Source organism: Indicator indicator, chromosome 26, assembly GCF_027791375.1.
Source record: "Indicator indicator isolate 239-I01 chromosome 26, UM_Iind_1.1, whole genome shotgun sequence".
NCBI lineage: Eukaryota > Metazoa > Chordata > Aves > Piciformes > Indicatoridae > Indicator > Indicator indicator.
Genome location: NC_072035.1, coordinates 14248456 through 14264376, shown reverse-complemented (window position 1 = coordinate 14264376; position 15921 = coordinate 14248456). Strand labels below are relative to the sequence as shown.

Below are 15921 nucleotides of genomic sequence, written 5' to 3'. Positions count from 1 at the left end.
ACAGTGATGTGTGTTCCCTCCCCTGTAATAACAAATGAATCTTTTCTCTTTTAAACTTTTTAATTTTGTCTGTTCCTTATTCTCACAGTGTTTATGGATGGTTGTGAATGTCACATATAAGATTGCACATGATTTGTTCATGCCAGAACACTTTGCAAGAGACTTGAAAGAGTCCCTGCGAGGTCCCAGAAGACTAATTTTTTTCCTTCAGATCAATAGAAGACAAGCAAGACATTCACAGTCAAACACTGTAGGAAGCCTGCAGAATCAGGAGGATTTCTGTGTAATATCCTAAAGACAGGAGTTGAAAATGACTCCTTTACAAATAGCTGTGCTCTCTGCTTTAAGAGGGCTGACCTACTGCATGCTGAAGTCTTTGCAGAGATTATCCCCACTTGATCTTGGACCAGATTTCTCCTGGGTTTTTAGTTATTAAGACCTTTTTGATAGCAAGGGCTATCATCCTGTGTAAGGAAACTAATGGCTTTTGATTAAATAATTTGGCTTTGCTTGTATTTTTTTATTTCTTGTATGTGCAGAAATCCTTTGTTCTTTTTTCTTTTTCCTTTTATTTCTTCCCCACATGAACTGGTTTGTTTTTCTTTGTAGAGCAAGACAGCAGGATAGAAATACCTGGAATCTGACCCATTTTGTCCTGTGTTCTGTTCCCTCCCTTCCCCCATGTAACTTAATGACCAATTTACTTCTGCAACACTGATGATAGTGAAATTTCTTTCCCTTGTGAAAAGGGAAATCTAATGAAACCTCCTATTCCATGAAATCAAATTTAATTTTGCTGCAAAGTACTTCTGAATATGGGATGATAGCACCAAGGAAGTTCATTTTTTATCTGTCATTTAAGTAACCTTTTCTCAGTTGACCATTTTCTATGGTTTGCTTTTAGGAAGTATTTTGAGGCTCAAGAGAAGAGTGAGAGTGCAGGAGGAAAGTGCGTTCGTAGTGCTGGAGGAAAGGTTGTTCTACACAACATGTAGTATTGTTCAGAGGTGTAGTGAGATTAAACCAGCTTCCTACTTTAGACCATCAGAGCCTTTTTAAAAAATAACTGGCAGTAGTAGAGTGGTTGGCTGACTTAAATAGTGAAGTGAAATTGTTATAGTTTCCTGTGTTATGTCTTTTTGGTGAAGGTAGTCAGGAGCTGTCTTTAAAATGCTGGTTGCATTCTGGCTGGCCGAGTGCCAAAGCCAACAACTGTAAAACTCTGTGCAGCTATTGTATTGGGCAGAGAAGTGACTGCATAATCACTGCTTCAGCTTTGGGACTCTTTGAGTTGATTAAAATGATGATAAAAAGCATGAGACGTGTTTTGTTTTTTCTTGTGGCATTGTGGCAAGGAATATTTAAGCAAATGGTTAGCTCTGCTGGGAAGTCATTCTATGGGTAGAAATAGGTGGGAGCACTTTAAATGCCATTCATTTCAAATAAAGTTTAATTGTCAGTGGTAAATCCATGGTTCATCTTAAACCATTGTCAGCTTGTCTTGTAATATTCATGTGCTTCTGTTTTCTTTCACGGAGATTCTCATGAGATGTTAGACAAACATCTTCATTCCTTTTCAGCTAGAACCCATTGCAGAGTGAATTTTGAAGAATTTCTGAACACCTTTATTTTTACTGTTCGAATCTTGGATAAAATCTTATTTGTTTCTCATGATCTTATTAATTTATAGAAGCAGGAAAACAAATCTTTGACAGAGTTGCCAAGAGATTTGTCTAATGGCAGTTCATCCTGTCCTGTATGGTTATCAGTCACTGAATCTGTTATTCAGCAGCCACAAGTGACAAAGGAGAAGAGTGTATCCTTGGACTCCAAGGCTATGGAATCACAGCCTTCTGTGAGTTCATTAACTTGCTAATAAATCTGTTTCTCCTTTGTCTCCCCCCTCTCCAGTGAACATTTGTCGTGTGCCTTCACGTTCTTTCTTCATGGGGAAAGCAACGTGTGCACAAGTGTGGAGATTGCTCAGCACCAGCCCATCTACCTGATCAATGAAGAGCATATCCAGATGGCCCAGTCCTCACCCTCACCCTTCCAAGGTAAGGGAGCAGCATTTGGATCTTTGTGTGCTTAACCTCACTTCTGGACTTTGCTTCTGCTGATGGTATCTTCAGAGGTGAATGAAGTGAGATAAAGTCACTTTCAGAGGGATTGGATTTCTGTTCAGGAAGTCATGGATATAAGGGAAAGCATTGTTAGGTCTTCAACACTATAGCCAGCTATGAGTGGGACATGAGTTTTCCAGGGGTTTCTATTCATAGCATTGATTTTAAAGGTGTACACATATAGTAAACAAATTCATCATTTTTTGTTTGAAAGACTTATTTAAGGAAGTGAGTGCCCTAATTTGATTTTCTTATATGGTGTCTGGGTCAGCTGGCTCAAATCTGAGACTTCAGTGCTACATGAATACAAATACTGAGGTGATCTAATTTAGGAGCACTTTTCATTCTTACATTGTCAGCTTTTGGTTGGGATTTTTTATACAAAAAAAAAAAGGAGAGTAGGTGTGAAAGTGTATCAGAAACAATGAAAAACTTGAAGTACTTTTGAGTGTTTATTTGCCAGTGTAAGAAATTAAGGTTTTACAGAGTTATGTTAATGGCTTATTAAATTCATGATGCAATTGTGGTGCAATGCTCTGCATCAAACAAACAATAATGTTTTGAGTCATCGAGTTGCACTGTCTTACTACAATCTGAAATTATAACTTCAAAGCAATTATAGCAAGAAATCTTTGTAAAATTAGTGTTCATTTATAGAAGACATTAATTGATAGAAGCTTTATTGAAAAACATTTTGTTTCTAGATGTAAAGTTTTGACAGAGGTTCAGTCACTTCACTGAAGTCTTAGGAGGTGTTATTTCAGTGAGCTAAATTCATTACACTCTCCAATCAAATATGACCAAAGGCAAAATCAAGTCTGAATGGAAATACTTCTTGTTGAGCAAGTAGTTGCCCTGCACTCTGCTTCATGTGTTGTTCTCTCTGTAGTTTTTAATGCTGAGAAGTCTCTAGTACTGTGTGCTCCTGGTAAAAACTCAATTGTTGACTGTCTTCTACTACTTCCATGTAAGGTCATCCCTTTGCCAGAGCAAGTGGTGTTTCACTACACTTAAATTAGTTCATTGTGGAAACTATTAAACTGAACTGCAAAAAGGTCCATTTTTAGCTCAGTGGGGTTGGCTGTGTAGGAAGCCAGTGCAGCCTAAGGCAGCTTCAAATTCACAGTCCTACCTGATTGTTGCAGTCACTTTCCCCTAAAGGCAGATCCTGAAGTCAGCTTGTGAACGGAACAGTGACTGAAGCTAGTGAGGCAGAGGCTGGCAGACATGTGGCTGAAGCATACATCCTTAGGGCCTGTGCTTTTCTTCCTTTGCAGTTTTGGTGAGCCCTTATGGTTTGAATGGTACACTCACGGGCCAGTCATACAAGATGTCAGACCCAGCTACTCGCAAACTGATGGAGGAATGGCAGTATTTTTACCCTATGGTGCTGAAGAAAAAAGAAGGCATGAAAGAGGAAGAAGAGCTGGGATATGATAACGATTTCCCTGTGGCAGTTGAAGTCATTGTTGGTGAGTTTCAGTATTCTGCCTGAAGGATCATTTTCTTCCATGTGGTTTAAAAAAAAATCTAATTAATCAGAAACAGCCATTATAATTTTCCTATCTTCAGTTGTAGCTCTCTTGACACTGGAACATCTGACTCGTTATCTTGCCTCAAGCTTCTGTACTCCCTGTATCCCACATGCTATTATTCACAGTGGCAAGCCACTTGTTTCAGCTCTGTACTGCTTGCAGAGGGTTAGGTATACATTCAGATGAAATTCCTCAGCTCTTTCTATTTGGGATAATAAGTTTTGTCTAACTGACATTGAAAACAAGTTTCAGTAGCTAGGGCTGCTGAATATTATCAGGTATATTCAGAACTTTTGTCTTCCCATTGCTTGGCAGGTGGTGTAAGGATGGTGTATCCTTCAGCCTTTGTTCTCATCTCCCAGAGTGACATCCCCATGTCACAGAACGCTGCCAGTACCGGAGGCCAGATAAATGTGGGACAGCAGGGGCTTGGAAGTGTGAAAGATCCTGCTAGTACCTGTGGGATGCCACTCACTCCACCCACTTCTCCAGAGCAGGCTCTTATGGGTAAGTAATAGGAGGCTGGAGCTGTTCTTTCATTTCTGGCTGGCTCATAAGTGAGAAGTATGTGAACAGTCACAGATTCAAGACAGGCAACAGACTGAATGTTACAAGAGAGATTTTGCTGTAGGTCTGTGGCAAACCAAAGCCAATGCTTTAAACACCTCTGAAAAAGAGACAGATTTAAACAAAACTTGGTGAATTCAGTTAAGCTTCATTTTCTGTAGCTGAATTATCTTTGAGCAGAGTTCAGGGAAGATGCAAGAGTAAAGAGCAAGAAATACAGCACTTAACAGAGAATGCATGGAGATGTAATAAAAATTTGCAATTACTCTTTTTGCCCAGTATAGTCAAGTTTTAATCAAGGACCATTCTAAGGAAATGCATAAGCCTCTGGAACTGGTAAGCAGGAGGTGGGCTTCCCAAATGAGGTCTGACGGAGGCTTGAATCATAAGCAGTTGGCAGATGCAGTGCTGCAAGTTCATTACATGTTTTGGCTGGATGGAGTGTACCCCTTTTGAGAGTTTGGATGCATAGTATTTCTCATCTCAAAAGCCATCTGGGGCACTGCATCCTTAACATCTTGATCCTGTTGCTCCTCAGAAATTAATATCTATCACCTGTATCTGGAGTACAGACAAGACCTTACGATGAGTTGATGTCAGGGTGGTTATGGTGTGACAAACTGAGGACTGCAATTTCAAATGAGAACTAAGGAACTGAGCAGTCAAATGTCTGTTCAAGTGCAAGCTTCTAAGATGATAATTTTTTTTTTTAAATTTAAAATCTGATCTAGAAAAAGAAAATTCAGTGATTTGTTTTCGCCCCCTCTAAAATGTTTCAAAGGCATGTTTACAACTAATTACTTTTTTGTTTGTTTGTTTTTGCTGTATAGATTGCCTTCTGAACTCACTTTTTCACAGACATGCCAGGTTGGATGGGTCCTCTGGCAATTGTCTTATCCAACCCTCCTGAGTCACATTAGGAAAATCCTGGAATCTCAGCATGGTGGGGGTTGGAAAGGACCTCTGGAGATCATCCAGTCCAACCCTTCTGCTAAAGCAGGGGCACCCACAGCAGGATTACAAAGTCTACAGTTTGGAATCTTTCCAGAGAAGGAGACTCTGCAACCTCTCTGGGCAGCCTGCTCCAGGGCTCCAGCATCCTCCCAGCAAAGTTAGAAAATCATTAGAGTCCACTCACCACATGGCAGCCTTCTGCTGTTTGAACTTGTACTTCTTCTGAACTTGTTGATTAGCATTTATCAAATTTCCCAGACCAGTAGAAGTGCTAAGAAATGAGGTTCCTACAAGTCTCTGTGACTTCGCAGCCAGATGGGGATAAAGAATCCTTGTTATACCCACACTGAGGTCTGAGGAGCTACTGAGCTAGCTTAGCCTTTATAACATAGTTCTGCCACAACAGCAGGATCACCAGCAGTGGTTTCATTGCCATGGAAGTGTCTGCATTCACTTGTCCATCAGCAGTGCCTGTATAAAAAGACAGTCAAAAGTCTTTAGTATTCACTGCTGATAATATAGAGGTTTATATATTATATAATATGAGGTTTAAATTCACTTTGAATATTTTTTCAGGGCAACCGGTAGTTAAAACAAGCAAAAAAAGCTGATTAGTGACTAAGAGAATCAAGAGAAACAACTTTTAAAAAACATTCAGCTGAAGTATTGATGCATATTTCAATGTACCATCGTATTTTTTAATTTCTCAGATCCCTGTTAAACTTGTACAATGTCACAAGGGGATTCTATTTTAGAGTATTTATAAACTATTAATATCTAAAAAGTGTTCACATTGTCCAATCTGGCAGGGACAGTTTTTGTTTGATCTCTGCTATTGTTCAAGGGCAAGATGGAATTGTGTCAGCAGGGGTGCCTCTGCAGGGAACAATGAAAGGATTCCTTTATCCTATACCATTTTAAAAGGCCTTGGAAAGCTGAAGAAATGGATCAGAAGAAACATGTCATGCAGTTCAGAAGCAGTAAATGGGATACATAAAACTGGATTAGTCTGAAGCATGTAACTAGAGTTCTACCCACTACTACTAGTGAAAATGTGATAGCAGTACCATGTCCAGTTTGGACCACTGAAAAGTGTGGACAGACTGGGTGGAGTCCAGAGAAGTGCAGTGAGAATGATTCTAGATTTTGCAAGCAGGTCCTACAGGAGAAGGAAAGAATTGAGATCGTTCAGTCTAGAGAAGAGAAATCTGGAGGAGAGAGAGTGTCACGGTCTTTGGAGGCATAAAAGGAGAAAAGGAATCATCTTCTGTGCAACCAGTATGTAATGAACTTAAACTGGAGCAAAGCAAAACTAGGTTAAAAATGAGGAAAAACTTCCTCTGAGGAAGGATACTGAAGTATTAGAATGGAGTGTGCTGGGGAGCTAGAGGATTTCCATTGGCAGAGAGGTGGGAGGGCTGTTGGGGTTTTACTGGGGGGTGGTGTTTGTTTTTAAAGAGCAGGTTAGCCAAATACGTTGATCGAGCTCTGAAGCAGGGGTTGGACTTGAAGATCTTTTCAGATCTCTTTCCAGTATTGCTACTGAAGCTAGGGAATGGCTTTTCACTGTGTGGAAACAGACTGCACCACAGGGATTGCACTCTGGTGGTGGCTAGTTGTGTCCTCCAGTATTTATGCCATTCTTTGACATTGTTATTTGTGTCTCATCCAGTACTTTGTTAGGGATTTTCATGGATAAAAATTAGTGTCAGGGTATGGAAACAAAATGGGTTTGCCTCTGGTGAGGTTCCTTTTCATGTTATGCCATATATTGCTGTATAGTATGAAAATGTTACAGAATGTGGGCAAACAACCATTAATGCTCTCAAAACGGAAGCTGAAAGCTGTGGTAGCTCCTTGCTTATCCTATTATACCTCTTATTTCCCTTTCCCCTCAAGGGATGGTGACCCACCCACCTCCCTAAGCAGCCTGTTCCAATCCCTGACCACTCTTGAAGCAAAGGAATTTTTCCTAATCTCCAACCTAAACCTCCCCTGGCAGAATTTCAGTCCGTTTCCTCTCGTTCTATCACCTGAGACTAGGGAGAAGAGACCAACCCCACCTCACTGCAACCTCCTTTCAGGGAGTCATAGAGAGTCATGAGGGTTTAAAATTAGAATTCTTTACAAGAAGAGAATGAGGGGAAATCTAACTGGATAAAAAAAAAATTCTATAAGCATAAAGGATCAAAGAAGACAGAAGGTTAGGCAGCTTGTGCACAATTTTAGAAGTTGTGTTTTGGAAGTCCCCTAATAGGTATCAGCAGAATTACCTCGTTAGATACAGTGATGTACAGCAGGAACTCCTTTCAGCTCTTCGTCCTTAAGGCTTCCTCCATTGTGTCAGGCAGGAGGACGAAGTGTTCTGTACGCTGCTGTGACCTTGTTAAAATGCAGCATGTCCTCACTTGCTGTTCACCCAGAGCAGGAGCAGCAGTGCTCGGCAGCCGGGCCAGGCGAGCCTGACGCTCCCTCTGCTGTCGAGTTTGTGCTCTGGCTCTGCTCCATTGCAGCTCATCTGAAACAAAAACAGGTTTCCTAGGAGCAAAGGGAACAGCTGCTTACACAATAGCTGGTGAGGTCTCTGCATCACAGATGGAAAGAAATGAAGTGCAGGATCTGTTGAAGTAACAGCTTCATTTGTTATCTCTTTGATAACTTACAGTATTGCTGAGAACCTCACCTGCTGTTAATAGTAGGTATTAATGATCAGCTGCTCAACAGTATCTGTGGTGCTAGACACCTTGACTGCAAGGTTTTACCAAAGCAGCTTTAGAGTCTGCTATTTCAATTCAAGCAGCTTGTCAAGAAATAGCATCACACTAATCAATTCCAGTTTTTCAGTGAGGCTTTGAGGGTTTGAGTCAAAGGAACTGATTCTCGCTCTGAAACAGTCTACATAAATTAGTGCTTTTCTTAACTGACACTTTTAGAACCATCCATATTATAATGAGCCTAGTCTTTACAGCAAGTCACCAAAGGCAAGAGACATTCAGGGTAACTGTCAATAATGAGTTCAGTTCAAGGCCACAGGAGGTCTTTCCAGGCTGCCTCCATTTCATTATCTCAGGTGAGGTGCAGTACTCACACAGCTGTACTGCACATGGACCTGTATAACCTAGTGCCATCTTGGGTAGCCCAAGGGCAGGTGTTGCTTTGAAATGTAGCTTAGCCAGTCTTCTGTAATGATGCTTGAAGCCTTGTCTAGTGAGTGTGAGTATCTCTGTAGCAGCCTTCTGAGAGGGAAGGTCTGGTCAAGAAAAAAACATGAATGTTAAGAACAGCTCTAACATTAATGCTTGCTTTACATTGCAGGAGAAAGTGGATGCTCTCAGAGCAGTGTCAGCCATTCAGCTGTGCAGGAGGGGACAGTCAGTGTGCACAGTCCAAAGAAATCAGGCAAGATTGCTCCAAAATTTCACAACCATATGGTTCACCGTGTCTGGAAGGAATGCATTCTCAACAGGTCACAGTCCAAGTAAGGCAGAAGTCCTGATGGTTTTATTTCTTAAGAACACATAATGTGTAAATTGTAATGCTTCTGCCTTAGGTAATGTTATTCCTCACAGAGTTCTTTTGCCACTAATCAAAGCTAATGATGCAGAACATCATTGTCAAAGAAAATTTGTTACTGTGTTCAGCTGAAAACTCCTAACGCTTAACAATCTCTTTGCAGTTGTGTATCTTAATTGTGACAGGCTTTGAGGCTACAAATCTATAATGTGTGCCTTCAGCTAGATGTTTTCAGATGTATTGATTGTGGTTTCTAGCTGCAGTTATAGTTACTAGACTGAAGAACCTATAGTATCTATTTGGTATTTAGAACACCAAGGGTAGTGTGTGTAAAGCATTACATGGGTGGGACTAAAATTCCAATCAACAAGGATATGGTAAGTTCCTGTTGTTACCACCACAGGCCTTTATTACTGAGAGTTAAAATATATTCATGGCATGGAGTGCCCTGAAATCTTTGGTTTTCACTAGTTCCATGCAATTTCCTTCCTGGTATGTCAGAAGACTTTCCAGATTCAGTTTAAATTGCTTGCCCCTTGCTGCTTTTGCTCAACCCCCAGACAGCTGTCAGAGGTAGAGCTGGTACCATCCTCCCACATAAATCAGACTGTTTAGTTTTAAGGAGGGGTGGAGGAAACTGTTGTTAAATACAGAGGTCTAGTACAAAGCTGAAGTAGAAGGAATTTATTTGATGGGAACATGTGAATTTATGCATGTGCATTTTAAAAATTTTGTCCTACAGAAGGTGAGAACTACTAAAATAAACTTCTCTTCTTCAGGAGGAATCAAATTACAACTGCAAATTTGGAAGAGGAAGTTCCTAACAATACAGTTTCTTGGGATTTTGTGGATCCAGTCCAAAGAGTCAGTTGTTCTTGTTCCAGGTGAGCTTTGAAGAGAGTGAGAACTCATCACATTGAAAGAGCCTTCTTTAATTCAGACAGAGGTATACTTACATCAGGGAGTTGTGGTTTAGCTGAGAGAATAGGAAACTAGTATGAAAACTGTGATCATCACTCCTGTTCAGGTGATTAATACCTAGCCTACTGAGTGGAAGAATGATCCTAGACTAGAGAATCAGGGCTAGAAGCACTCCAGCAGTTCTCACTGCTAATGAAATCATCCTTCAGGCTTTTCAGAGATGTGAGCTTTGAATGCTTGAAGTTCTGGTAGTTCTCTATCAGGAAAGGCAAACCAGCACCACTGGTTTTGCTTAACCACTCTTTAAATTATCAGATAGATGTTACAGGGCTAGAAAAGACACTGATGAAACAGTGAAAGAGTCCTGTGACATTTTTAATTCCTAAGGACCCCATCTCCTTACAAAATTGGTAAAGATGTTTTTGTGACCTAAAGAAGTTGTTCCTCAAGTATTCATAACTGTAAAAGTCATTGGTATGATCAAACAGAGACACTGATCATGCTATGCTTAACCCCTTAGGGGCTTGGGTTTTTTTTTTTTGCTGTCTCATCCCTCCCTAACTACAGTAAGGGTCTTTGTCAAAACAGCAGTCAACACAACAGCCAATGATGTGGCTGAGGTGATTCTCTGCTTTTTCTCTGCTTGGGGCATAGCTGGTGCTCTTTCTTTATTTTTCTTTTAACAGTGAGGCAAACTTGAGGCTGCTGCTGCTGTTAATACCACTCTATACACTGACCAAATCCTTAAGGTTTGTGTTCCTTGCCCCAGCACTCTGCACAGATTTGGCAGTACAGAGCATTCTCACAGTCCCGAATGGACTGTTGTTTAGAAATGTCCATTGTCCAAAGTTGAGTGAAGCAACATTGTGTCCTTGTACCTTTTGGGTTTGACTTCTCATGAAGCCAGTTCTTCATTGTGTATTTAGAAGAGAGAAATGGGTGTGAGGAGAAGAAGAGCTGAAGAAATGCAGAGGAATTGTGTACCATATGGAGCGCAGTGTTCCACCTGGAAACTCTGTGCAGTATGTGAAGTGAAAGTGTTGCTCTTCTCTGATTAATTTGTTGCTTGCATGGATATGCTCAGGAATGCAGAAGAGGTGAATGTTTTGTCAGGGTTCCAGGTGTTTTCCTGTGGAAAACAGGTCCCGCTTTACCTCGAAAGCATGAGGAATCAATAGTGGGCAATGGAAACCTGATTCTACGGATGGGTTCAGCTGCATTTACAATTTCATGCTGTCTCTTAATACCTCCAGTGATAACTACATCGTGCTGGAGTTAGTAAACACAGCAACTGGGAAATTAAAACATGTTCCTTAAAATGAAGGTGATACCTGACTTCAAACAGCAATGAAAATTTCCTCTGTGCTGCAAAAACTGGACTGTCATGTAGATGTTGGTTTATTCATTACTGTGCCCATTGTGGGTGTTGTAGAAATGTCAAGATGAGGTCTTCAATACAGAGTCTTGTCTGGTATTCAGCATCAAATTCAGTCTTCTCTAGACCCAATTCTGTGTGTTGGAGAACAGAATGTCTAAAATGGTTTTCTGGGGTCAGTTAAAATAGAGTGAACGAGGAAGAATTAAGTCAATAAAATGTTACAAGAACACTCTCAAGGCAAATCTTCAGTTACTAGGGCATTAGCTCCACGTTCCGGGTGACTGCAGCTACAGACCATCTGCTGCAGCACAGAATTTGCAACGTCCTGATAACAGCAAAACCCACAAAGGAAGCCAGGACAGCACCACACAGCATAGATGGTTACAGGAAAAAGAGGCAGCAAACAAAAGAAGTTGTATTTGTACCTTTTGACATGTGCTGTGTGCTATAAAATTTGGGTGTTTTCATAACTAAGTCATAAAAGCAGATTTGTTTTCTTCACTCCAGTAGTCTACTTTTCTTAGATAATGTAGTTTGTCTTCATGAGGTAAACATTAGATGTTTGGAAATGTTTTACTGCTGTCCTTAATATCATTGTTTATGAAGAAAAATAGGAGTGATTTATTTTGCAGCATATTTAACTTTAAGCAGGTATAAATATTAAGCACGATGCATCTTTCAGTTGCTGCTTGTGATAGAAAAACCCAAACAAACAAATAAATAATGAAACCGCAAACAACGAAAAAGGGCAAGAAAAATATGGCCAGGTAGATGTCCCTGTTGTAACATCCTTGGGGCAACCATCAGCTATATGATAAAATTACTGAAATGCTGAATATCAGTCTTGTGTTTCCCAGGCTCATAGATGTGGATACAAATTGGGAAAAGCCGTGTTAAAATATGAAGGCAGTTTTATAGATTCATAGAATGGTTTGGGTTGGAAGGGACCTTAAAGCTCCAACCCCTTGTCATGGACAGGGTCACCTTCCACTAGAGCAGGGTGCTCAAGGACTCATCCAACTTGGCCTTGCACACCTCCAGGGAGGGGACATCCATGACCTCCCTGGGCAACCTGTTCCAATGTCTCACCACTCTCACTGTAAAGAATTTCTTCCTAATCTTCAATCTAAATCTGCCTTCCTCAAGCTTAAACATTTGTGTGTTTGCATTTTTTGTTTGGAATATTTAAAATGTTCCTGCTTTCTTCATCAGTGGGTAGTGGCTCTTTTGGTTTAGTTTGGTTCTTGGACTAGAGCTGTAGTTATTTTTCCTTATCTGCCATGGAGGAGAAAGCTGCCATGGAGGAGGAAGCTGCCATGGAAGCATCCTGCCATATACTGTGTCTGTGAACTGAATGAAACCAATTCCCGTTTGCTCAGGAGTGTTCAAGAGCAGTGGTATAGCTCCACAGCAGTCAGGCTATCTGCAGGGCTATCTTTCTTCAGGGGAAAAAAAAAGCAGTAGTGTAGAATTTTTTTTTGTTGTATTCACTTCATCCAAGCAGTACTAAGCTTTTACAAACATTAGATCTTTCCTTTGAATGCTTCTTTCTGGAGACTGTTGTTTTCCACTCCATAGCTCAGGAAAGCTGCAGCCAGGCTGGCTGGGACAACCTGCTCCAGTTCTTGTGGCCATTCCAGAACCTGTTAAAAGATCAGGAATGGAGATTAGATTTCTCAGAGCTGTCCTTTGGGCTGTTACTTTCCCATGAGATGAGATAAGGGTGTAAAACACCCAGTGACTTGTTTCTGGCTCTGCTTTCAGGCACAAGGTTTTCAAACAGCGTTGTGCTGCTGGCTCCAGCCGTCCCCCAACGATAAATCAGCCAGGCTTCAGCGTGGGAACATCGTCGTCCTCAGCATTGCCACCTCCTGCCTCTTCAAAGCACAAAACCACAGAGAGACAGGAAAAAGGAGATAAGCTGCAAAAAAGGCCTCTGATGCCATTTCACCACCGGCCCTCGGTGACTGAAGAGCTATGCATGGAGCAGGACACATCAGGGCAGAAACTGGGATTAGCGGGAATGGAGCCCTCTTTAGAAGTCCCCAATTCCAGGAAATACGAGAAGCCGCTCTCTATACCTGCTAGGAATCCAAGCAAGCAAATGAATATGAATCCTATGGATTCACCCCATTCCCCCACTTCCCCTCTGCCTCCCACGCTTAGCCCCCAGCCCCGAGGTCAGGAAGCAGAGAATCTGGACCCACCTGCCGTACCTGTAAACCCAGCACTCTATGGCAGCGGGCTGGAGCTTCAGCCGCTGCCCAGCTTAGATGACAGGACAGTCCTGGTTGGACAGAGGTTACCTCTGATGGCAGAGGTCAGTGAGACAGCATTGTACTGTGGGGTAATTCAGAACAATGAGTCACTGGATATGTGGAGGAGCTATAGTGTCCCTTCAGGTGACGATCTAGAGTTCAGGCCACCGGATCTGCCCTGTGAGAGGTACGATGCCAAGATGGAAGTAAGCTCGGACAGCACTGCACTGAAAAGGTAAGAGCACAGGCTGAACTGGTGATGGTTCTGGCACTGTAAGCATGTCCAAACTCTGTGTTCAGTTGAAACTGAGATGAGCAGAAGGCCTCCCTCTAACATCAAAGGTGATGTATGTTAGGGATACCTCAAAAACTTAAGCAGAAAGGTGATGTTGTCGCAATGTTTTTGATACCTGGCTTTTTGTTGGACCACTAGAAGAACAGGTGCATCTTTTTGTAATCTGTATCACAGGAATTTGAGCAAATGTAAGGGGTTTATGAAGCTTATGTCTTCTGATCATGTAAAAAAAAAAGAGAAAAATCTGTATTTAGTTATACAACCTTCTAGCTACAGAAGTTTGAGTAAAACTGTTTATGGCACTGTGAAGGCACTTGAGTGTGGTTTGGTCAGTTGCCTGTGTTTAGAATTGCACTGTGTCGTGCTTGTGGGCTCTGTGAGATGGGCAGAAGCTTTCCTGTTCTCTTCAGTCTCTGTAGGACTGAAGCTCAAAGCCCAAATTGTCTCTCAGGTCTGCACAAAGGAAAGAAAAAATGTGAATCTCTTGGAAAAGTTACTTGAGAACACTGTGGGTAACATGCAGTGTCTTCCTCAGTGGAGAGCATGAACCACCTGCATTGTAGGGAATTTTCTTTTATGCAGAGATACTCTATTTGTTTATTTATAACTTTAACTTTAGCTTGAGAATTTGAATTAATTTTATGCTTTCTGACAACTCATAGAAAAAAAAATGTACCAAAGAGAGGAGTTAATGAAAATGTAAAAGCTAAAATTAATTGAGGAAGAACTTGTAAGTGATGACAATGTGGATTTTGATTCTTCCAATGGAGCTAGCTAGGCTAACAAGGTTCTATGTATTTCAGAGTGTTTGGTTTATATAGTGACAAGATTATAGAATCATAGAATTGGTTTGGTTGGAAAAGTCCTCTAAGATCATTGAGTCCATCAGCCCAACACCACCATGGCCGTTAAACCATGTCCCACAGTGCCATGGCCACACGTTTCTTGAACACCTCCAGGAATGGTGAACACCACCAGCCTGGCCAGCCCGTTCCAATGCCTGAACAATTTGTTTTCATTGTCCCAAAGCAGTTCTTTATACAGTAAGATATTCAATACCGAATGTAAGCAAATGCAGCCCTTCTTTGAGGAAAGACTGTCTTTTTGCTTGACCAAGCAGGAGGGAGTGAGACATGGCCTGTGTTTATGTGTGACAGCTCTTTTTCCTTGCTGTGAAAGTTGTGTTGGTTTTGTTTCATGATGGCTTTCTTTGCTTGTTTGTTTTGACTTTCAGGCTCTTAGCACAACCTAATAAACGGTTTAAAATCTTGGAAGAGCAGAAACCAGTGCAGACACTGAACTATCTTGACACCATGCCTCTACTACAACAACCTGGAGAAGGCCTGGGAGATGCTAGTGATCCTTACACCTTTGAAGATGGTGATATAAAGTATAGCTTCACTGGCAATAAAAAATGCAAACTCGGGGCTGAGAAAGATCCTCTGAAGAAGAACAAGGTAATGTGTAAATCCAGAATCTTTATCGTTAATATCCTTACTGGATTACTGTGCTGTAGTGCAGAATTTACTCCACAGCTCTCAGAAGTCACAAACCTGTTCCACAGACCAAGCTCAGAGATGATGTGTTTCTTTCCTGCACTGGCACACAGGAAAAACTTCCATTTCCCTGTGGTATTTTTGAGCTGGTGTTTGGTGGCATCCCTCTGAATCTGTGTATGAAGACACTTCTGTTGCAAGGAATATTTCCTGTTCATGTATACCCAGCTTGACTGGCAGCAGTTTTCAGATTTCAGCTAAGACAGGCAGTATTTAGAGCCTTAAATTCACTTGCAGAGGTGGAACAATTTGATGGGTATTTTTTTTACCTTGACACATTACTCCCTGCTATGCTCAGGTATCTCCAGCCCAGGTGTTCTTCCAGATTTCACAGATTGCATTGAGTAGGAAAGGAACCTCAAAGGTCATCTTGTCCAACACCACTGAAGTCACCAGGGACATCTTCAACTAGATCAGGCTGCCCAGGGCCACATTAAGTCTGATCTTGATCAGGCTGCCCAGGGCCACATTAAGTCTGATCTTGAATGTCTTCAGGGACAGGGCCTCAACCACATCCTTGGGCAACTTGTTCCAGTGTTTCCCTGCTGTCAGTGTGAAGAACTTCCTCCTGATGTCCAGCCTAAATGGGCCCTGTTGCAGTTTCAAACCATTGCCCCTCATCCTATTACTCCATGCCCTTGTAGAAAGTGCCTCCCCAGATCTCCTGTAGATCCCAGATCCCTCCCCAGATCTCCTGTCCCCTTCAGGTACTGGAAGGCTGCTCTGAGGTCTTCCTGGAGCCTTCTCTACTCCAGGCTGAACAGCCCCAATTGTCTAATCCTGCTTTTGTAGGAGAGGTGAAAGACAACAATTTGGTCACT

The 15921-nt window shown here is 41.6% G+C and overlaps 1 protein-coding gene across 1 annotated transcript in view; it reads left to right on the top strand.

The window, feature by feature from the left end:
* The window catches only part of MED13L (mediator complex subunit 13L), a 206077-nt gene that overhangs the window by 151298 nt on the left and 38858 nt on the right, over nt 1–15921 (top strand). Inside the window, exons 5-11 of the mRNA XM_054392955.1 lie at nt 1912–2057; nt 3401–3595; nt 3974–4165; nt 8495–8657; nt 9472–9576; nt 12756–13484; nt 14779–15001. Of these exons, the coding sequence (XP_054248930.1) occupies nt 1912–2057; nt 3401–3595; nt 3974–4165; nt 8495–8657; nt 9472–9576; nt 12756–13484; nt 14779–15001 (1753 nt within the window). The remainder of the gene's footprint in view (nt 1–1911; nt 2058–3400; nt 3596–3973; nt 4166–8494; nt 8658–9471; nt 9577–12755; nt 13485–14778; nt 15002–15921) is intronic.